Source organism: Mytilus galloprovincialis, chromosome 10, assembly GCF_965363235.1.
Source record: "Mytilus galloprovincialis chromosome 10, xbMytGall1.hap1.1, whole genome shotgun sequence".
NCBI lineage: Eukaryota > Metazoa > Mollusca > Bivalvia > Mytilida > Mytilidae > Mytilus > Mytilus galloprovincialis.
This window is the reverse complement of record NC_134847.1, coordinates 54,947,495-54,971,654: the sequence shown is the minus strand read 5'-3', so window position 1 is coordinate 54,971,654 and position 24,160 is coordinate 54,947,495. Positions and strand designations below refer to the sequence as shown.

Genomic DNA, 24,160 nt, shown 5'->3' with positions numbered 1-24,160 from the left:
ATAAAAAAAATGTATCTATTTTTTTTGTCTAGAAAATATTACACGGTGAATGAATACAATGATCATATTATTCATGTCAATCAACTACATTGTATTATATAAGAATAAACACAAATGCATACACACACTAACTTGTAAATCAAACTATTTGCACCGTATTTTTTCAATAAGACAAGGTTTGCGTGAACAAAAATAAACACATGATTTTTTTGTTAGTTGATATTGGCTTAGACCTAGCTTTCAGTAACTACAAGTACATTAAGATCTTCATTTTTTTGTCTTTTGTGTTTTTGTTTAAAAAAAAAATGTGCTTTGGTTCGATCTGATGAGAGAAGTATAAAAAAAAGAAGATGTGGTATGATTGGCAATGAGAACAAATGACACAGAAATTAACAACTAAGGTCACCGTACGGCCTTCAATAGTGAGCAGAGCCCATAACGCATTATTATTAGTCAACTATAAAAGGCCCCGAAATGAAAAAAGTCAAAAAATTCAAACGAAAAGATTGACGGCCTGCCCTAATTTAAGGAACAAAACAGTGAACGAAAAACAAATATGTAACACATCAACAAATGACAACCACTGAATTACAGGCGTCTGAATAAGGACAGGTTCATATACATAGAATGGGGAGGGGTTCAACATGTTAGCAGGATCCTGAACAGCCCTTTTCAACTTGTTTTTAAAGTTTATTTTCTTATATTGTGTTGTTACACCGCTATGCCAGGTTAGGGGATGGCTATCCCCGCAATCATTTTTTACTGCACCAAATTCTGTATGTGACTGTCCCAAGTTTAGATGTGTTGTGCGCTATGGGTTTTGCTTATGGTTGAAGGCCTTGCGATGACATAGAGTTCCTTACTTTTGACGTCATTTGGTCTCTGATAGAGAATTATCTAATTGGCAATAATACCACATCTTCTTATCTTTAAAATATCCGTAAGATGCATATAAGTACACGTCCACACGTACGTCCAAAGACATTGGTTCGTTAATTTCTTAATAATTCGAAAGAAAAATAGCTTACGTGTAAAAGGTGGGTAACTATATATTTTGTTCATGTATCTAGACAATCAAGCACCTATTGTTTGTCACATATAACAAAACTTTTATTCAATATAACATAAACGCATGATAGGATATGTAAAACAAAATGTGGCTACCATGACATAGAAACACATTTGCACATTTGAATTAATAAACTTAAAAAAGATAATTACTCCCTCTAATGCATTCTTACTTCTTGTTCCAAACAGAATGCTGTTTTTAGTTATGACTTTTTTTCAACTTAATTTTTCACACATAGTTATTAGGAATTATTGTTAGATGTTCCAAAATATCAAAGAAATTCTTAACATGTTGAGTCAGGTGGCAGTATTAACAAATTGTTTGCTTGATTGATATTTTATATCTCACATTTAACAAAAAAAGCATGTTATGGAAAATAAAAAGGGAAATAATTTGTTTCTTATAAAATTGCATGTTTTGCTAATTTGAATTGATGCTATCAAAAGTAAAAATATAAGAATAAACCACAGATGTTTTAACCGGCTTATTACATTGTAGCAAAATGAATACGTTTTAAACACTTTTACTCTGTATCATTTTCTTTTTCCTCTGTTGTTTGTGTTTTTATTGTAGTATTCTCTTCTTCCTGCTTAGAATCATCACTTTGTCTCTTCTTTCTTTTTTTCTTCTTTTTCTTCTTTTCTTTAGGCTCGGGAGTCTCTTCAAAATATTCCTGTGTATTTAATTCAGCTGAATTTTCCAGCTGTTTTGTCTTCTTCTTTTTCTTTTCACGTTTCCGAGAATGTTTCCCATTTTCATCAATTGTTTCTATATCTGCTCCACTGCCTTGTAAAACGCCATTACCCTGTATCTCAATACCGTTATCGTCAACCTTATTATGTTTCTTCTTTTTCTTCTTTTTCTTCTTTTTCTTTATTTTTTCATTAAATTCAGATTGGTTCTGACTAAATTTAGCCGTTAGTGGGGGTAACTGTGTAAGACCGGTATCAGGACCAGTTAGCTCGGATGGTAAATGTAAATTATGAACCATATTGTTTCCTCTATTGACCTCGTTTTCATTAGAGAGAACCGTTGAATTTTCTCCTTGTGTTTCGTCTATTACCATAGCATTTTCCCTAGAATTTTCAGAAGCTTGAGGCTGATTCTCCGTATTTTGTCCAGCTAAAGCCTTTAGAAAAAAGACGAAGAATGATTAATAAATACATAACATTATACTAACAATTTTCAAATGAACCTTTTTATCTCGGAAATTGAGAATATAAAGACACTTATTTGTTAATATACAAGAAGTGATGTTGAATTTCAATTTAAAAAAATAGTTAGCAATTTAGGAATGTAATATGACATATATGAATATCTTATTTTATCGGTGTAATGCCATAACTAGGAATATAAACATATTCTGGCCCTTATAAAATAGCACATAATGGACAACAACGGTTCTGTAACATTCCTAACCTAGAGGTTAGTCAAAAAAAGTTCATTGTGAGTAATAACAAAAACTTGCTTGTTTTGAGTAATATTAAGGGTCTTTCGTCTGTGCGTGCATGTTTTAATCGAAGTAATTGGGTTCATTTTGTACAAATAAAGGCAACAGTAGTATACCGCTTTTCGAAATACATAAATCGATTCAGAAAAAAACAAATCCGTGCTACAATTTAAAACTGAGGGAAACGCATCAAATATAAGAAAACCATGACACAACAGAAACACATCATTAAAATGTAACACACACAGAAACGAACTATAATATAACAATGGCCATATTCCTGACTTGGTACAGGACATTTTTAGAAAAACATTGTGAGTTGAATCTGGTTTTGTGGCATGCCAAAAAACCCCGCTTTAATGGCGATGTTAATTAATATAACATTAAAATGACAACATTACAAATAAATGGGAGAAAATATAGGCCAGAGAAAAACACGAATGATGGCTAACAAAAGGTAACAGGTTTAAATTTTTAACACGCCAGACATGCGTTTCGTCTACACAAGACTTACCAGTGACGCTCAGATAAAAACAGGATATTTTCGTACCTTATAAATAGAATGTTATAGTTAATGCATGTAATGTTTGTCTCTTATCGTTAAGCAATCTTTTTTTCAGTGGTGAACTTTTCATCGGATACTTTCTTTTTCATGTTTTACAAATTGGTTGATACATTTAGTGTCTGTTGAGTTTGTTTTTTTTTAACTTACTTAGAAAGTGGACAATTACTTAGATTCTGAACGATTAAGAGCCAGACACATTATATAGACTGTGTGTGGGTGTCGTTTGGTTGCGGTCATATTATACATCAGTAAGTGGTAACTGAATATGTTTATGCATCGGTCATCCAACTGTCTGTATTATTCTGCTCAGCTCTAAATGAAATTGCACATCACGGCTTTGTGATGTCAAATAAGTTGACCCAGTCTTAATAAGTATGATCCGGACATATCATAGATGACACAAAGAATGAACTGACATTAACAAGTAATAATTTAGCATCCGTTGAAAGCTTAAATACATCGATAACCAAGCAAATAATCTACCAAACCTAGTGCTCACTGGTGATTTCAACATGCCAGACATAACATGTGAAATAGATAAAAATACAACTTTCAAATAAAAAAACCAAACAACTATAGTATGGAAACCAATAACAAGTTCAAAGAAGCACTTGAATAAAACTGTCTAACACCAAAATTAAAAGAACCAACACGCCGAGATAACATATTAGACCTTTTACTAACAACAAATCCAGCAAGCATTGAAAACATATCAGTCAAAGATGGAATGAGTGACCATAGCATAGTCATCACTGACACTTTAAAAGCAAAAACAAAAAAGGCAAGTACCAAGGAAATAAAATTGAGAATGGAAATGGGGAATGTGTCAAAGAGACAACAACCCGACCAAATAAAAAACAACAACAGCAGAGGGTCACCAACAGGTCTTCAATGTAGCGAGAAATTCCCGCACCCGGAGGCGTCCTTCAGCTGGCCCCTAAACAAATATATACTAGTCCAGTGATAATGAACGCCATACTAATTTCCAAATTGTACACAAGAAACTAAAATTAAAATAATACAAGACTAACAAAGGCCAGAGGCTCCTGACTTGGGACAGGCGCAAAAATGCGGCGGGGTTAAACATGTTTGTGATATCTCAACCCTCCCTCTATACCTCTAACCAATGTAGTAAAGTAAACGCATAACAATACGCACATTAAAATTCAGTTCAAGAGAAATCCGAGTCTGATGTCAGAAGATGTAACCAAAGAAAATAAACAAAATGACAATAATACATAAATAACAACAGACTACTAGCAGTTAACTGACATGCCAGCTCCAGACTTCAATTAAACTGACTGAAAGATTATGATTTCATCATATGAACATCAGGCACAATCCTTCCCGTTAGGGGTTTAGTATCATACCATCATAACATATATGAGAAGAACATAACCCGTGTCATGCCAACAACTGTATTTTAGAATAAATGTGTTTAGTTCCGATGCAAAGACCTTATCAGTGACTCAATATTAACGCCAAAATATGCAATCTTTAATGACTTGACAACAGTATCGTAATTATATCCCTTCTTAATAAGTCTATTCAAAGGTTTTGTAAGTTTCTGAGGTGAATACTGACACCTTTGTGCTTTATAAAGAATATTACCATAAAAAATTGGATGTGAAATACCTGAACGTATTAGAAGTCTGCATGTTGAGCTATATTTACGAATGATGTCTTTATACCGATGATAAAATTTAGTAAATGTTTTGACTAGTTTGTGATATCGAAAACCCTGGTGTAATAATTTTTCAGTAATACATAAATTTCTCTCGTTAAAATCGAAAACATTGTTACATACACGAGCGAATCGTACAAGTTGAGATATATAAACACCGTAAGATGGTGACAAGGGAACGTCACCATCTAAAAACGGATAATTAACGATAGGAAATGAAAACTCATCCCTTTTATCATAAATTTTAGTATTCAGCTTTCCATTAGTGATATAGATATCAAGATCAAGAAAAAGGCAGTGGTCATTGTTAGTATTAGCTTTATTTAAAGTAAGTTCAACAGGATAAATTTCATTAATATACATACTGAAGTCGTCATTATTGAGAGCCAAAATATCATCCAAATATCTAAAAGTATTATTAAATTTGTTTATCAGATGTTGTTTCGATGGGTCTTTGCTTATTTTTGTCATAAATTGTAACTCATAACAATACAAAAACAGGTCCGCAATAAGTGGTGCACAGTTAGTTCCCATTGGGATTCCGATAATCTGACGATATACGGAATCTCCAAAGCGAACAAAAATGTTATCTAGTAAAAATTCAAGGGCATATATAGTATCAAAGCATGTCCAATTAACATAGTTTTTTGGTTTATTGCTACTAAAAAATGACCTAAAAGAGTTTGAACATATATATTCACATTCTGATTTTTTGAATGCCCATTTAATTAGGTGTGTGAATTTTTTCTTAATGAGAATGTGAGGCAATGTGGTATACAGGGTAGAAAAATCAAAACTTTGAACAGATTCAAAATCACCAATATAAGCATGCAATTTATCAAGTACTTCCAACGAGTTCTTGACACTCCAAAAGTAATTTATTCCACTATTTTCGAAGGCCTTATTTGAACAATTTATTATCAGGTTTTTAATTGTACCAAGTGTGCTGGTAAGAAGAATAGACAATTTAGTAGTTGAACAATGGCTTGAAGACGAAATAAATCTATATTTGTAAGGGGTTTTGTGTAGCTTCGGAAGCCAATACATAGTTGGGACTTTCATTGTATTTGGCTCTGCTTGTAAAGCGGTGGCTAACAGTTTATGTTTGTTACAGATTTCGTTTTCTGAAAATGGAGTCAGTTGGAATGTTGGTGAATTGGTGATTTCCTTTTTCAGAACCTCAATGTAAAATTTACGTCAAACAATAATAATATTATTAGCAGCTTTATCTGCCGGGACAAAAACAAATTCCTTGGCTAGTTCTTTTAGTTTATGTTTGATACGAGAAATAGGTTTATTGTGGTTATTGTTTATAGTAAAATGTTCTTTAAAATGTTGAATACGTATATCAACTATCTTCATTACTGAATTAAAAAAAGAGTCCAAAGATTTTTTGTCAGCTTTTCCCCGTTTTATCCATTTCATACAGTAAGTATGGAGTGAGTCGTGGATGATATTACGACACTCATTCCAATTAATAATTGACGGGGGACGATATTTAGGTCCTTTACTGAGGAATGATTTTAACTCTCGGTCTTGAACGATGTTAAGATCTCCTGTAATAACATGGGAAATGGGTCCATAAATATATTCGGAATTACTGCAATTACATGAAGTAGGTGTATTTTCACTGATATTAACATCTTTACACAATTGACTATAATTAAACACAAATTTCCGGGTAGATTTCTTGTAAATATAACAAATAAGAGGTAGCTCAGTATTGTCAAAATATCCAGGAATGTGTTCTTTAACAGAATGGTCGTTAAATATACCGGCAATATTTACAAAATCAAAGCCTTTATTGACATACTTAATTTTAATAAAATGTTTTTTATGATCTTCAGGGCGATCAATTTTGGGAAATAATTTAGAATAACAATATGCCATAATAATTTGAACAATTTCATACTTAGGACTGCTATATGAAATTGTGTTGCAATCCTCCAAAATTTTATTTAACTTATTAACCGGTAACGAACAGAGTTTTGTTAACAGATAATGTCTGCCGTTGTTTTTTGAAATAGAAATTAGGTCCGAAATATTGGTATGATTGGCCCGAAATTTTCTTTGATTGCGATTTGTTCTACGACCGTGAGAACGTTTTTTACGAACAGTTTTAGAAACTATATCCAAAATGTTAACGGAATTGGTTCTAGATATATTACCAATTCCCATGATATTATCATTTAGACCGAGAGGGTAAACTGTCTGTAATTTTTTAATCCAATTTAATTCAATTATTTTCCGTGATCGTACAAACTTTGAATGCGATTCACCAGGCTGCTTATGTATTTAAAGTATGTATTTATAAAAAGGGTAACATGAACGGAATAAATAAACAACTAGATAAAGAGCTGAATAATTTTATACAAAAAGCAAATACAAGTACCATACAAGAATGCTGGAATGATTTTAAAGATATATTGTCACAGGCTATAATAGTAAATACTGTCCACCAGATGGAATGCACCTTGGATAAATAGAGAGATCAAAACAATGATCATAAAAAAACAATGGTTTACAACAAGGCAAAACGTACTAATAATGAAAAACATTGGGAAGAATTTAAGCTCCGGAGAAAAACAGTAAAGACTTAATTAGAAGAAGCACATCAAAACTGTAATTCATAACACAATTATTGGAAGTAGACGAAGAGGGTGAGAGAATGACAAATGTTGTTAAAAAAAGTTTTGGCAATATGTTCAATCAAAAAAAAAGAGACTCATGTGGAATAGCACCACTTATTTCAAATGGAAAACTAATGGCAGACAGGAAAGGGAAAGCAGAAGCACTTAAGGAAGTTCGCTACTTAGTTTCAAAATAAATAGCTTTTCATAAAACTAGTATATATTGATAGAGGATTAATTAAGGAATCAACAAAGCAAACAATATATAGAGGTCAATGCGCTTGTTATCGAGATATTAGCCATTGATATTTTGGCGGGGAAAATGTTTCTCTTGATTTTTCATAGCTGTATCATTGCCAAGTTAAAGTTCTCAAAAATTATTAAAAAATAAATAAGATTTTATCAGACTTTTACAAGTGGCTTATATTAATTATACATGCAAAATATTTATAAAAAGAAAAATGGGGGTCACTGGGCAAAAATGTTAAGGCATTCAAATGGAATCCGAAAATCTGACAAAAATCCCAACACATGACAAGCGAACATCCTTAACCATCAATTTGTATCTGTTTTTACTGATAAAAATACATCAAGTCAACCAAAACAAAATATAAAGGGAGACAAAAGCTTTCCAGTAAATTATATACCTGTTTCATTGACGTCAGTAACATACAAACTCATGGAACACATCATTTTCAAACACATTATGTTAGTCGATTACCAATATGGCTCCAAACAGAAAAGAGCATGCGAATCTCAATGAGTAACAACAATTGAAGATATCGCAAAAACAACTAGATAAAAAAGAGCAAGTGGGTTTGCTTATATTACATTTCAGCAAAGCATTTGATGTAATGTTTCCCCTTATACGGCTTCTGTGGAAATTAGAGCACTATGGAATAAATGGGAAAATAATAGAGTGGGTAAAAACCTGGCTCACACAACGACAACAGTGTGTAGTAGTTGAAGGTGAAACATCTACAAATGCCTTTGTAAAATCAGGAGTACCACAAGGTACAGTTTTAGGCCCATTGATGTTTCTTTTGTATATCAATGATATTGGGGATGACATCAAGTCAAATAGTTATCAAATGTACCAGGACTATAATTTATTACGCCAGACGCGCGTTTCGTCTACATAAGACTCATCAGTGACGCTCATATCAAATTATTTATTAAGCCAAACAAGTACAAAGTTGAAGAGCATTGAAGATCCAAAATTCCAAAAAGTTGTGTCAAATACGGCTAAGGTAATCTATGCCTGGGATAAGAAAATCCTTAGGGTTTTTTTTTCGAAAAATTTAAAATTTCGTCTCTTTGCCGATTATACCTAGCAATAAAATTCAAAGATGACTAATTACAAAAAGATCTGGATAAATTGGATGATCCATATCAGGAAAACCACATCAAACAGATAGAAATTGTACAAAGAAGATCAGCACGTTTCATCAAACATCAATACAGCACAGAACCTGGGTCAGTTACTAGCCTACTGAATGAGCTAAAACTACCATCATTAGAGACTAGACGGAAAATAAAAATGCTTTGCTTGTTTCACAAAGCTTTACATAAAAAAATTAGCCATAAATATTCCAGATTAGGTAGAACAACAAGGCAGGACAACACGGCGATACCACCAAAGTAAATTTAGAATCCTCCAAACTTCAACAAACACCTACAAATACAGCTTCTTTCCACGTACCATCAAAGACTGGAATATCCTACTAATAAGACTGTTAAATATAGAAGATACAGAGGCAGCCTCACATCTTATTTAACAGAGTAGTCCACAATAAACATTTGATTTTAATTTCACATGTAAATATGTTTTAAAGAGCACCATATTGAATGACCTAATTAGTACTTGCGTGATGGATCTTAGACCCTTTGCATTTCAACGATGTAGATGACGAAGTAACTCAATAGATCGGTATGCGACAAAAACATAAAGGTTTTATCTATTCCGGACACAAAATCATCATATATGCAGATGAAAAAAGGTAACGTGACTTATAGTTGTGATTCTTCATCTTACTGTTACAATGAGGCCTCCAAATGGAGAAAACAATCCACCTCACCTACAAGTTCAAGATGGATCCTAACACTGGTTTATGAATGGGGAAAATAAAGAGGGTTCACTGCTTAACAATAACTTTATATCAAAACTGGTTAAATCGAGAAGGGAAACAGATTGGTCAAGGAGATTTATCACTAGAATAAATATGTCATAACAGCAAACAATAAGATCATACGCGTTTGCGCGGTGTTCAGCCTTCATACAGCACGACTTAAAACTTCATAAACGGGAAGAGAGAGAACATGGTAATTATAATAAAACTCAACATCAATATGCGCACATATATAAACTTACAGGTTGTTCTGAATTCTGCAATCAAATATTACCTGTTTTTTTCGATGTCTTTGGTATAATACACCAACACCTATCACTATAACTATAATTATAATTATTGCCACCAAAATACCAGCAATCACTGCAATGAAAATAGTTATAAATGCAAACAGTGCTATATGATTATTTTCATTTACCAGCAATTTCTTTTCACAATGAAAAATGTATCAATTGAATACCCCAGAGAGAACCTGTGCTAAACATATTCGAGTTATTGCGAAAATTTGGTTGCAGTCAAAATATTTTATCAAAACTTTTTGTTGAACCCTGACTGGTATTGGCTTTCCTTTTTGGTCTCATTACTTGATTGAAACATATAAATGAAATAATCGACATATCTACACGACAAACTTATAAACTGTTGCTACAAGTTCCGTAACAACCAAAGAGTTTTTAGTCGGTTATTTTCTTAAAATGTTGATAGATATGAATATCTTACAAGTGCATGATGCCACAAGTCTGCTAAACCAAAACTTATTTTTTACAAAAACTAATTTAACATCAGTTTAAGGTTACGTTCATTTTTATTTTTGGTTGAATTTAAAGTTTAAGTTAAAAATCAACTAGCTAATGTGTGTGATAGAAATTTTGTTTCACTGGTGTATACAGTTCATAAAAATGATAAAGCACAGTGAGAAATATAACAACATCTAAACAGATAAACCGATGGTAACTGTAGCATAACCAAGAGGGGGGACGTTTAAAAAATAACGTTTGATGTACATTGATCTTAACTTACTTATCATGTCAGTTGAATACGCATAAACAATGTATTTCTTCTTGAGAAAAACAATGTGCAGTATTAAATTATCTACATACTTGCAGTGTTATTTCCTGCTGATGGTGATTCTGACTTTCCACTTGTTTCTTTGTCAGTTGTTGTTGATGAATTGTCTGTGGTAAACGTTTGATCTTCAGTTGATGTCAAACTTCCGGTTGTTGCTTCATTTGTTGTGCTCTGTAAAGAAGTTGTGGCTTCCGGTGTTGTAGTTTGCTGAGTTGTAGTTTCCTGTTCTGTTGTTGTTGGTTCTTCAGTTGTAGAGATTTCACAGGTATATATTTGGCCTGGACTTTGACAGTTTATTGTCAGATTACCATTTGTTGATGCTGATATAACATTTATTAGAAAGATATATAATTAGAAATAAATTTATTCTACTAATTTAACTAGGGGTAATTGTATGGCATCTCTATAACATGGATTCGTACATTAACATTCAATTACTACACATATCTTATTTCTTAAGCATGATGAGTAACAGTAATATAGTTGGTGATGGACAACATTATAATGAGATGCATGTATAGTCCATACAACAACAAGAACAGTATGGTAAGTGTTTGCGCCTGCCTCAAATCAGCAACCTGTAGTATTTGTTAGTCATGTGTTTTCTTTTAATTTGTATGTTTCGGAGTTATAGGCATGCGGTTTTTTTTTTCTGAACTGTCATACAATTATTTAAGGGCTAGCTGAAGTCCACCTCTGGGTGCGGTATTTTCTTGTTGCGTTGAAGGCCCATCTGCTGTTCCTCTATAAGGTCGGGTTGTTGTCTCTTTCACACATTTCCTGTTTCCATTTTTATACTGTAAGATATAAGACACTGGAAACATTAATCGTACACACCTTCACTTTAAAACATGCTAGTTTTGTAAGAGAGATTATTTTGTTTCAATTACACATCATTCATAGCTTTCGGCATCGAAAAGTGATAATTCACAAACTGAATAATACGAACTTACTTTGAAACCCTAGCCATAGATAGCCCCCAGCGTTTGTCCCTGTATATGTTACAGTAATATAGTTACTGTGGCTTGTATACAAAGTCTTGATCTCAAAGTTGTTGTTTGAGGAACAATTGAAATGATTGGTATTCGATTCATCTTTTATGGACAACATGTTGTCTTCAATACAAGTTACATTCACGTTGTCAGGAGCAAATCTAAAATCAAGGCTTAATACAGAGATTTTACCATCACAGTCCGTCTCAACTGAACATGTATGAGTTGCTACTGTCAGTTCTGAGTAAGTGCTGGTATCGCCACTCCATAAGTACAATGTAGACCCTTGTCCATTATTCTGCTTGTTTCCGTTGTTTAAGGGAGTTATATTATTAACTAAAATGTAAATATACATAGGCCTTGATGTCAATAATCAGACACACTAAAAAACGAGGTTTAAGCTATCGTCTGTTTATATTGTGTTAATTTTGCTGTAAATTGTGTAAAACTTATTCAGATCCATACCCAATAATGTTTATACCAACCGGTTAAGTAATTTGAGTTCTTTTCATTCGACATTTGTTTCAATGTTCTAATTTATTCCACATGTCAAGATTGAAAGGGCGGGTTTAAGTGTTGTATACTAGTATAAACTAGTTCATCCAGATAACTCATGCGAATGTGCCTGTCCTTAATCAGTGACTCCTGTCAGTTGTAATCTTAAGTTTTCTATTATTGCTTTTTTCGTCTTTTATAGTTATTAGTATTATCAATGTTTTCTTTCTTTCTTTTTGTATGAAAAAGAAAAAAAATATGTGGATGGAAAATGTTGATACATCTTCTTTTTTTTTTATAGAAGAGTCGGGTATTTGAAGAGGTTTAACATTGTAAATTACAGTGATGACCGTATGTTGTCTATAAGGATGTCTGAATTTTTTTTTGGAATCGCTGGGTAGTTGTAGCATTACAGTATGATTCTTTTTTTCTCAATGGTCCCAAAAATAAAATTTCTATCAGCCAATTGATACTTTTTGTCTTTACATAATTGATTAAACAAAATTTCAATTATTTCAGCAAGAATACTTCTATCATTTACCATCAATGCAATAAAATTCTACATCCATATATGTAGTTTGGAGCGGATAAAGGTTTTGGTTACAGCTGGTCAAATATAGTGTGTCCATACGAGTAGCTTGTCTTGCTGAACATTTATTCTTTCCAATACAGTCTTTATGGTAACTGTAGGGATCAGTAGTGACAGCGATGTATTCACCGTGACAGTCGTCTGATTCCTGGATACAGCATTCTCTTGGGGCAGAGAAAGATGGACTACATGAATCATTACCGGTATATCGATCAAGATACTTGACACCAGCATTAACCTGTTTGACATAAGCCCTTGTGTTAGTTTCTGAACAATTTCCTGTAAGAATTTCGCCAAAGCAATCGCTTTCTTTGGCTGTTGGTTCTGTAATATCTTGAGCAAAACCTATTAAAAATAAAATAGAAAAATCATTGTTTTATAGGCTTTCAATCTACTTCTACTAATAAGTAATCCATAAAGTAATAATTTAGTAAGCGGAATTTATATGCCATATTTCAAAAAAGCAATTACAAAGGAACAGCAATCGTTTTCAATATAAAGTAGTTGTCTTGGTTTAAAATGACTTTTGCTTAATATAAGAGCACACTAGTCTTACAACTTGCAAGAATATTTACAGTATAAATATATGTGCAGTCAATGAAAATAACTTTTCTTTTAAATGATAATGGATTCATATCCTAAACGTTTTACGTTTAGTTCGCCCTCGAACTTTCTACCTTGGTTTTACTATTGACATAAAACCAATTTGAAGGTTATTATACAAGTGCAGTCAAAACTGTTTTAAGAAACCACTTAAGGGAGAGCAAAAAGAGGTGTAATACCCTTTTCAGCACTATTGCCTATTTTGTGAGGGTTTTTTTTGCGGAAGTAGCCCGGATAGAACTATCAGCTTTCTGCAGGAGGTATGTGTAACGTAGCACAGCTTTTCCTGAAGTAACCGCAGTTAATTTCGCGTTTTCGGATGGTCATGTAATTTACAATAATAAATGCTTGCAATATTTTCTAAATTTACAGTTTTCGATCCTAATCAGATAAACAGACGAGACATTACAGCGTGTCCACTTTTGTTTACTGTTAATTTGTTTAAAAGAAAAAGTAATTGTTGTAAATTATTTCTATTTTTATAAACGTTATACGGTTATCGAAAAAAAACAATAAACAAAAGAAGTTTTAAAAAATAAAACAAATTTGTTTTGCGTGTAATTCTGCTGTTTATGACATTTAAATGCACTGATAAGTAGTATTCAAGCCGTTAACAAATACTTTTAAAAATGAGGTAAATAAACTAATTTCATTTTTAAGTAAATCTTAAAAGAACAATCGAAACACAGATATTTAAAATAATAATTGTCAGAATCTAAATCTGTATGGTTTTCTTCCCCGTCCAGATATTTTCTTGTTTATTTACACAGATCTTAAATGACCTATTCTTTTCATATTATTTAGTAGAAACAAATCCATTGTATTACTTATTTAGGGGGTGGGGTTAAAAACACAAGTTTATAGACTTTTTTACTTCTAACAAATATTGAAACGTTAGACAAAATGCATTTGCACTATACAGTTACTCACAATATTTATTCTATAATTGTGATATCTTAAATCATTTGAATGAGTATATCTGCTTTAAGCGTAAGACAATTTTATTAGTCTTAGTTTAAGGAGATGAATGGTCACGTGTATTTATGTACGTTACATTCCTGGTGTAGAATCTATATCCTTAAAAATCCATTTCCATTTATCACACGATAATAAAACTAATCCATATAGATATGTACATATTAAAATAAGGATATGCAGAATGTTTAATTGAGACTTCTCTCCACAAAAGTCCAAAATGACGCGGTTGTTAGCATTAGTGGATCACCGCCCGGCCTTTGTCAATGAGTAAAATAGGCCCCGATATGACAAAATGTGAAAATTTTCAAACAATTAAAAAAAAAACGGTCTGATTATGACAAACAATAAAAGGGAGAAAGAAATAGAAAGAAAACAACAACTGAATTACAAATAGGCAAATAAAGAATGTGGTGGTAAAAACATTTTTGGATATAGTGTATATGCATTTATTTATACCGTACATGTAAAGCAAACAACTGTCAATGCACCATAAATTTATACCCTATATTTTAAGAAAATAACTATCAATGCACCATAAATCTATAGTCTTCTTTCCTTTGATATACTGTCTAGTACTTCCTATTTCATTTATAATAAAGACGAACAAATTAATGGCTCTATCTACTCAGATGTTGATAAGAAACATGTAAAATATGAAGTTAGATTTGTAATGCAATTGTGTTTACTTTCACATGTCTATTTATCAAGGAAATCATGGTGATGGTAAAAATGATTTACAAATTAAAAACGTAAAGTTAACTTGTACATAGATTTCAAAGCACTATAATAAGTTTGAAGATGAAGTGTATTTGCTCACTATAAAAAAAGACATTAAGGTTAACCTCGGCTATTCATTGTCTTAAAGATATATTGTATTACCGTGTACAAATGAGTGTTTTTCGCGCCTTTCTTATGTATAATTCATAAACAAGATATTTCATATGCTGAAAAATGGATCTGTGATCTTTCAAAAATCAATTGCAGTAGACTGTTGATATAACTATCACCTATCCATTTAAAAAAATACATGCTTTCATTTGTTTTTTTTTCTTTTCTTAAGCAGATCTCTCACCACACGTTGCAACCGTCTCGTTGCTTATAGAATGTACAAATTTAATAATGAAAAGAGAAGACGGCATTGTAGACGACAATTGGTTTCGAAGGAAGTTTTGAAAGTAGCAGTATTAAAGTTGTCTAAATAGTATTTAAAGGGTGTAAACTTATTGACGATGCTTTGAATAAATGTATTCTAATAAAATATCAATTTAACACTGAAATAAGATCTCTAAATATTAAATTTATTGTAAGTTTGCTTTTAGTAAATTAAAACATGAAATATGAATCGCTATATAGCTATATAAAACCTACATCCTGTCGATGTCTACATTTTGGCATCAATTTTTCTCAGACTTTAATGGCGTATTTACAATAAATTAATTAGATGTGAGATGATTGATATGTAGGCAACATAGTTGTAATTGCTCATTGTTGAAGGTAGTAAGTTGTCCTATAGATGTTAACATGTACATCATTTTGTCTCCAGTAAATAGTTGTATACTTTTGCAATTATACCACATCTTCCAAATATTTTATTGATACAAACTTATTTTTGGTGACAAACTATGGACCGCATCTTGACTGCAGGACTTATATTGGTTATGGCTTAAACTTAGTATTATGGTATTTTGCTTTCTCTGAATGTGTAATTTTTCCAAAAGTTTCGTTCATTCTGATAATTTTCACTCTGAATGTGTTGCATATGTTGAGACATTGTTCATTCAAATATTTCAATAATCAATCCTAGGTTTTTACAAAAAGAAGAAAAGGTTTAAATGCGAAAATATGTACCACCTCTGTACATTAATATGAATTACCTTTTAAATAGTTCAGAATATGTAAAAATCTACTTACTTATTTCGACAGTCAACAATGTAAAAATCAGAATCTTCATGTTTGATTATAATCTAGTATTCCATGTCTTTGTTCGTGAAGTTTTAAAATTCAAATCTATTAAAATTCAATAAACTTTAATAACTGATTCTGTTTTATATCAACAGCTATCGATCTATTTAGAGACAAACGTTTCTAAGTGGGTTTTTTTATATTTAAAATTATTGAAGGGTTCTTTTTAGCTATTTCTATAGAGTTTATATACTTCCCTCATTCAAAAAATAACTTATTTTTACCATGAATCATATATAATTATGACCGATGCCAACAATAGAAATCTATTATTTGAGGGATTCTATTAAAATCGGGTAAGAAGCAAATGTAGACAATTCACTATGTTATAAATGTAACCAGTTGTTCGCTATCGTCCAGTGGCTAACATTTCATTCATATTCAAGATGAAAACAAATAAACAATAATTGCAAATTGGGTCTATCGGGGTGAAGGGTTGGAAAAGACTGCCAGTGGTTTCCAAAAAACTCATTTCATAAAAAAATATCCACCTTTTTTACACGTGTATTTAAACAATTAATCAAATGAAATGTGAATTCGCGAAAAATACGCGAAACAATCCCACGATGATTTCCAATCAGATTTTTTTCTAAACATAACAGCCCCTCTACAATATACTTTCCTCGTGCATGAGCCTTCTCTAACTTTAAATACCATTGTAAGATGGAGTTGAGCGCTAGAGATTTTTTTCACAAATGATAAATAAAAACACAAAAAGCACATAAAAATTGTTCTATTACAACAATTATTATATTCTTCTATTATACAAATTCGTATAGCTAAATACCTGCTTTAAAGATCGTGAAGATACAGATGGCAAACACGAGTCTACATAGTATTTCCATTTTCGGTAGAGTAACTAGGAAGTCCAAAATATATCAGAATATCAAGTCATCCAGAAAGCAACAATAAACAATGCATGTCGAACTTTAAAAAATTTGAATAACCTCCACTGCAATGTATACCCATTGTATATATATTAATATATTTTAAATTTAAGGAGGTATTGATTCTCTGTAGTGTGAATCGAATTCTGATAGCATTTAAATCATCAAATTAAAATTTGAAGGACATTCATATAACCTTATATGTCAAATACATAAAGTTATACTTGTATAAGCAATTAAAACATTTCATTGCATATTTAACAATAAATGTGTACGGATAACTCACGAATAAAGTGATTATAGGAAATGAGCGATCACTTCATGATATTGTGAAATTAGGGCAATTACAACTACAATTGAATAGCGAAAAAGGAATCAAATACTAATATGACCCAATGTCGAGTTGACACATGGCTTTGCAGTGTCCATGTCATGTTGAGCAGTAAATCATACAACTGAGCTCAAGGTCAGATGAATCCTACCAGACAGACCATAAACATCTGACAATCTTTCAATACACCAAAAATTTTGGGATTCTACCTATAGCATCCGAATAACGGACCTAATCACAATAAAGTACATTGACCAATGAACCATGAAGATGAGGTCAAGTTAATGTCAACCCTGCCAGACAGACATGTACACATTCCAACCATACAACACCATATATGGTTGACCTATTGCGTATAGCATCCGATAAACTGATAAAACTCCAAAAATCTTATCATTGAGCAAGGAACCATGAAAATAAGGTCAAGGTCACATGCATCCTGACAGACCGACAGTCAAATCATTGAATTTCATCTAACTAAACATAATTAACCTATTGCTTATAGAATCTGCTAAACTGACAAAACAATGCAACAGGAAAATCAGGTTAAGGTCATATGAAACTGGCCAGACATTCATATTTACCTTGCAATCATTCCACATACCAAATTAAGTGGTCCTATTGCTTATAGTATCCGTGAAGAAGACCTAACCACAAAAACTAAATATTTTCTAATGATCCATTAAATGATGTTGATATCAGATGAAACCTACAAGCTGCACATGTACAATTACAGTCATTGCATACACCAAATATAGTTGGTCTATTGCTTTTAGTATCTGACATATTGGCTTCACGAACAAAACTTAGTCGATTCATTAAATGAGGTTGAAGTCAGGTTAACCATATCACACATGTAAACCTTGCTAGAAATCCATATAACAAATATAGTTATCCTACTACTTAGTATTTCTCATGACAAAAAATAAAGCATTTTTTTTTCTCTCAAGCAGTTACTGAGCCAGGAACAATAGCTCAAGCCCAATAGACATATGACAGACTGAAATGTGCAGTATCTGTAAACAAGGTTTGAATCATCTAAGGATGCTTAAAAATTAACATTTGAAAGCCAGGAATGTTTAAAATACCTAAATATGAAAGGAAATGACCAAAAGTCAACTTTGTCTGAAAATTTACATTGACACCAATTCTATCAATATTCTTGGTTTTAAATAGGCGTAACAGATAGCTTGCATCCCTTTGTCCGTCCATTTGTCCTTCCGTTCGTCTGTCTGTCCCACTTCAGGATAAAGTTTCCAGGATAATTTTTTTTGGTCCAGGTAGTTTTTGATGAAGTTGAAGTCCAATCAACTTGAAACTTAGTACACATGTTCCCTATGATATGATCTTTCTAATTATAATGCCAAATTAGAGATTTCCCCCCATTTTCACGGTCCACTGAACATAGAAAATGATAGTGCGGATGGGGCATCCATGTACTGGGGACACATTCTTGTTGTACATAGATCAGGTCATTAGTTTTCTCATTTGAATTGTTTAACATTTATCATTTCAGGGTCTATTAAAGCTGACTATGCAGTATGGGTTTTACTAAATTATTGAAGGCCAAACAGTGACCTCAGTGACCTATAGTTGTTAATTTTGTGTCATTTGGTCTATTGTGAAGAGTTGTTTCATTGACATTCATACCCCATCTTCTTATTTTTATATACCTGTAACTTTTCCTTCTGCAAATTTGTTGTGGGCAGATGAAAGAAAACATACCAATATATTCTGAAAAAAATTAGCCCTACAAATATATTTTCAGAAAAATCTTTCAATATGTAATGAATTAACAAGTAGGATTTGCAAAATTTTATTTGTAATGTTACTAAGTAACAAAGAGCACTAGAAAAATGCCTAATGGCTAGTTCTTCTTCAGTCTGTGTTTTAAGGCATAACAACATGTCGCCTGGGCATAACAAATGTCGCCCCACAGAACTGGTTCTTAATATAACTCTCCAAATATACATCATCATCTACTTACAATGTCTCTATCTATGAGAAACAAAAACATGCAAAACAATTATGGCATCTCTATAAGAAAAAATGTTTTCAAATGATTATTTTTATAAAAAAAAAAAGAAATTACAAAAAGTTGCCCTTAACGATTTTGAAAAGGTGCTTTCAAAATACAATAAAGTATGTTAATTATAATATTTGTTCATAGTTTTCAAGAAAATATGCTTTTTTTCAAACCATAGAAATTTCTTAAGTGAATAAAATATTATACTAGCTCCTGTTATATGTACTGATGTAAAAATTTCAAAAAAATCTTACAAATAATTTTCATGGCTAAGAGCAACTTAAAGAAGTATTTCAAGTGGAGATGTTATTGATCACTCCAACATAACTTATATTTCAAATGGTATCAAAATACAAAGTAGTTATTAAATATTCATTATCCTTAATTGTGAAAATCAATTTCATCTTTAAATTGGAAAATACAACAACTACAATTCCAACCAGAAGCAAATAAATTGTTCTTTGTAATAAAATATTGTTTTAGTAAATATAATACATGTTAATATTCATCATTCATCATTTTGAACCTAAAATATATAATAGCACTAACTGAAGTATAAAAAAAAATCTAAAAAATTATAAGGTGCCAGCTTCTTGATATTATAAACCAATCAGAACAAATTGAGAAGTTGCTCATTATTTTAACACCTCTTTTCCCCCAAATAATTTATATGTTTAATCGTTTTTTTATTTCTTTTATTAAAAAAAGTACAACTATTTGTCTTCAACTATTATATATGTCTATTATATTTTATAGTTAGTATATGTACTTAAATAGTGATTGGATATTTAAATGGCAAACATTGGTTTGATCCTCATATTGAACATAGAAATGTTATATAATATAAACTAAACCGTGAATACCCTTTGTTTAATAACATTTGAAGTCAGAGCATTTGAAATAAACTTGCTATTTACATGTAGTGTTTGTTAGTGCCATATATATATTTTTTCATATTTAACTAAATCATACAATGACTTAATCATACATTGAAAATAAATTGAGTTAATACAACAAACTTATGTCCAGTATAATCCATGTATAAATACCTATAACAAGTTTGATGAAAAATTGTTTAGAAGACCTTTAAAACACATCATCTAGATTGCAGTATATGGATTTTTTTTCCCTTAGAGATACTTGATAAAATGTGTTAAGGATGTAGGACTATGCATCATTGATCTTGGGCGCCATCAAACTTCAACACAGTTTTAGAATTAACCAAAAACAAATTAATAGAGTTTACAGAATTGCTTCATTGATCTGGCAATGAAAATGATTGGTGCTTCTTTCAAATCCTGGATTCTTGTCAATTTATAAATTACCAATGACCATTTGACTTTTATGTTATATGATGATAATACCAGACATTCAATGATGTATACATTGTCTTGATAAGAATGCTGCATTAAAATTTCTCACTGAAAAGCTGCTTATCCAATATGAAGTCAAAGTTTCATTGATACTTGATATAATATAATGGAAATATTTGTGGGACGGACAAATGGTCCAATGGACAGACATACAGACAAGGTAAATGCAAAATTTCAATAACAGAGCTCTGCCAATCTACAAATTTATGTTTCTTATTACATTGTGAATACTTACAACCTAGTGATTCTAGCATAACAATCTCTGTGATTAAATGTACTGCAAAATATGGGTGCATTTGAAATATTATAGAAAAAATTTAAAGAGAAAATTCTTAATTGCAAATATGATGCTTTTCTGTTTATGATTCTCCTATTTTGATATGATACAAATCACCGGAAAACTTAAAAAAAAAAAATATAAACCATTAAATATTTTCTTTCTATTAAAACAGACTTTGTGACATTTCCCCTTAATGCTTCAACTGTGAATAAAAACCGTTATAAATCTGAAAATAAAATAAGTTTATACTGAAATACAACACTTAATTCCTGCTGAATTTTCTAAACAATAATTGAATACACATGATACAGGAAAACTAACATCTTTTTATAGAAACCAATATAGTCTACATCACATATACAGAAAACCCATTCATCACTATCACCTTGACCTCATTCTGACATCACAGAATTCTTTAAGTAGAAGGTCAAAGGTCAAGAAATAGTCAGAGGTTCTGCTATCACTTTCAATTTATCTTCAAGGGAGGCAATCTGCTTCTTGTTAAGCAGACGGTCAAAATGTCCTGATATTGTTGTCTGTGGAAGTTTAGGTTTCACCAGAGATTCTAATGGCACTGTAGCAAGGATACTCGCCAAATCATGTACAAACTGACACCTAAAAAAAGAAAACAATACTACATTACCGCATACAATTAACCACTGTTGACACTTCATATAGTACCACCATTTTTCATTGTTTATTTGTTCATATTGTATTCAATTTTGCCACAATTCTTAACATAAATAAAATTGTCTTTAAAATAAGCCTTGTGGTTCTCTAAAGTTCCTTTTCTGAACTCTTTGAAAAGTTATCAATTCACTGTTGTCTATGCCACGGTTGTCTATGCATTATGTTTAAATACGTATATAATGATTCAATAAAATATGTATTTTGCAAGAGAAAATTAAGCAATAGATTTTCAAAAAGGAGATTTTTAAATCTGAAAGAAACCACCTTAAAAATAATTCTGCCAATGGTTCTAGTTGTTGGATAAGAATTAAAAAGAGAATTACAACTGTTTTCAAGCAGTGTTTTTATGCATTTTCCCACTAAATCTACACAAATCAATATTCTGCAATGGCTTAAAGTTTTGAAACTAGGCACTTGATCTTAATAGACTGTTTTTTTCAGGATATTATCCAGGTGTCCAAACAAAGAGCTATATGACAAGAAATAAGTAATTGCAATACCTCACAATTACTCTTCAGATCTGGGCAAAATTCTACCCTTATGTTGCAAAAGGTTAGACCTGATTTTACAGCACTTATTCACAGTGGCTTTCCTAAACTAGTACTTACCACTCAGTCTGTAGCTGATTATCTATGTCTAATGGTGATGTATCTTTGTACAGCACTTCACCACGATGAATTAACGTACAAACAACAGAACTACCAAACTAGAAAAAAGAAAATAATTTTATCCTGAGAAATTAAGACCATGTATAGAAATATTTAACAAAAAATTAACATTTCTCTATGACATTATAATAGTCAATAATTATTATACAAATGCCCCTTTTTTTCAGTTATGAGGACACTAAATGCTACTCTTTTTTCTCAACTGCAAAATTTCACACTTGGATACATGATTTTCATTAGTTTACTGGCTTTAAACTAACTTACAGTTACTAATTAGTTTTAGTTTAAACACTTTTTATTGTTCAAAAAATGACAAATGGCTTAGACAAGTTTTTCAACTTTGTTACGTCTTCTCTGAGTACTTAGTTACTGTGAGTAATCTCAAATTGGTGCTTTGTGTAAGAGTGTTAATATTATTTCTTTTTTGTGCTCAACTGATGAGTCAACCATTTTACAACTGATTTTTACAAATTATGCTTATTTTGTGCTGTTACATAACTGTACCAGCATGCTAAGGAAATGTTGTTCGACTCCGTCACATTACGTGTGTGCTGTCCTTAGTCTCAGGTGAAAAAAATTGTGGATCATAAAAATTTGTGGTTAACCAGTACCCAAAGTTCATGAAATTGATATCCCACAAATAATATAGAATCCATAGTAATCTTTTATTCATGTTCATATAAACGACAGCAATTAAAACAAACCTTATTTTGCAAAGCTTGGGAAGCTGTATCAGTTTCTGACAGTACAGTTGATATGAACTGGACTAAACTTTTTAAATCACAGCTTTGTATCGTTCTGACAACAGGATCATGTAAAACCATTAATCCCTGAAAATATATAAATAACGAAATGTAATGTGTGTATGTCTTTTAAATCTGAATGTCAAGATTTTAAAATAATGAATATTGAGAAATTATTGCATGCACTTATTGTAATAGTTGAACAATTGACAAAAGCATAATATAAATTATTGCAACTTTTAGAAATGCTGCCTAAAACAATGCTATCAACATTTAAAATAACCTTTTTTATTTTTGCTAAACCTATCCCTTAGCTATTTTGGTAAAATAAAGACATAAAATTTTTGAATTTACAATTATCAGCAAAACATAAGACAACAGATATATACACAGTTCCTGGAGTTGCCAAACATACAGATTACTACGGTAAACTGAATTTCAGAAAGCAAAAAAATAATCTAATAATTTTAGTTTTCATTCAAACAAAAAAGCATTTTAGAATATAATTTATAGGTTTTACAAAATGTCCTTTCACAACAGAAATATGTTAAGGGCATACGATACAGTTACAGGGGAGGTAATGACGTTGCTAACGTAAAATGTTATTTTCGCGACGTCAAACTATGACATATCGGGAAAAGATGCATTTTTAGACTGATTTTTATCATTCAAACTGATTTAATTTGAAAACGAGTGCATGGACCCCTATTTTTTAAAACGGCAATTTGTTTCATTTTGCAAGGAGATTATGTGACCCAAATTTTATAAAACTGTAAATAGAGGAATTTTTTTAATTTTGATAAACATGCAGCAAAAAATGACGTTTGTTCCTCTATTCATGAACATTTGATAAATTTGAGTTATTTCTGAATAAAAATTGCATAATTTTAAATGGTACTTATAAAATACAGAAATTACAGATTATTTAACAAAAAACCATTTGTGTTT

At 31.4% G+C, this 24,160-nt stretch overlaps 2 protein-coding genes across 6 annotated transcripts in view; both read right to left on the bottom strand.

Moving 5' to 3' along the window:
- Positions 1-1,321: 1,321 nt before the first annotated feature.
- Positions 1,322-17,133, bottom strand: LOC143047876 (uncharacterized). The gene is made up of 7 exons (XM_076221199.1): positions 17,002-17,133; positions 16,164-16,259; positions 12,624-13,016; positions 11,549-11,923; positions 10,628-10,915; positions 9,802-9,890; positions 1,322-2,198 (listed from the first exon to the last, which is right to left on the bottom strand). Exons 2-7 carry the CDS (start codon positions 16,201-16,203, stop codon positions 1,593-1,595), a joined length of 1,791 nt encoding a protein of 596 aa, XP_076077314.1. The 5' UTR covers positions 16,204-16,259; positions 17,002-17,133; the 3' UTR covers positions 1,322-1,592.
- A 2,099-nt stretch (positions 17,134-19,232) lies between these two features.
- Positions 19,233-24,160, bottom strand: part of LOC143047875 (uncharacterized) — a 37,672-nt gene continuing 32,744 nt past the window's right edge. For all 5 annotated transcript variants that reach the window (XM_076221193.1, XM_076221195.1, XM_076221196.1 and 2 more), the window contains 3 exons: positions 23,174-23,299; positions 22,410-22,507; positions 19,233-21,726 (listed from right to left, as the gene is read on the bottom strand). In XM_076221193.1, the coding sequence (XP_076077308.1) occupies positions 21,546-21,726; positions 22,410-22,507; positions 23,174-23,299 (405 nt within the window). In that variant the 3' untranslated portion in view covers positions 19,233-21,545. The remainder of the gene's footprint in view (positions 21,727-22,409; positions 22,508-23,173; positions 23,300-24,160) is intronic.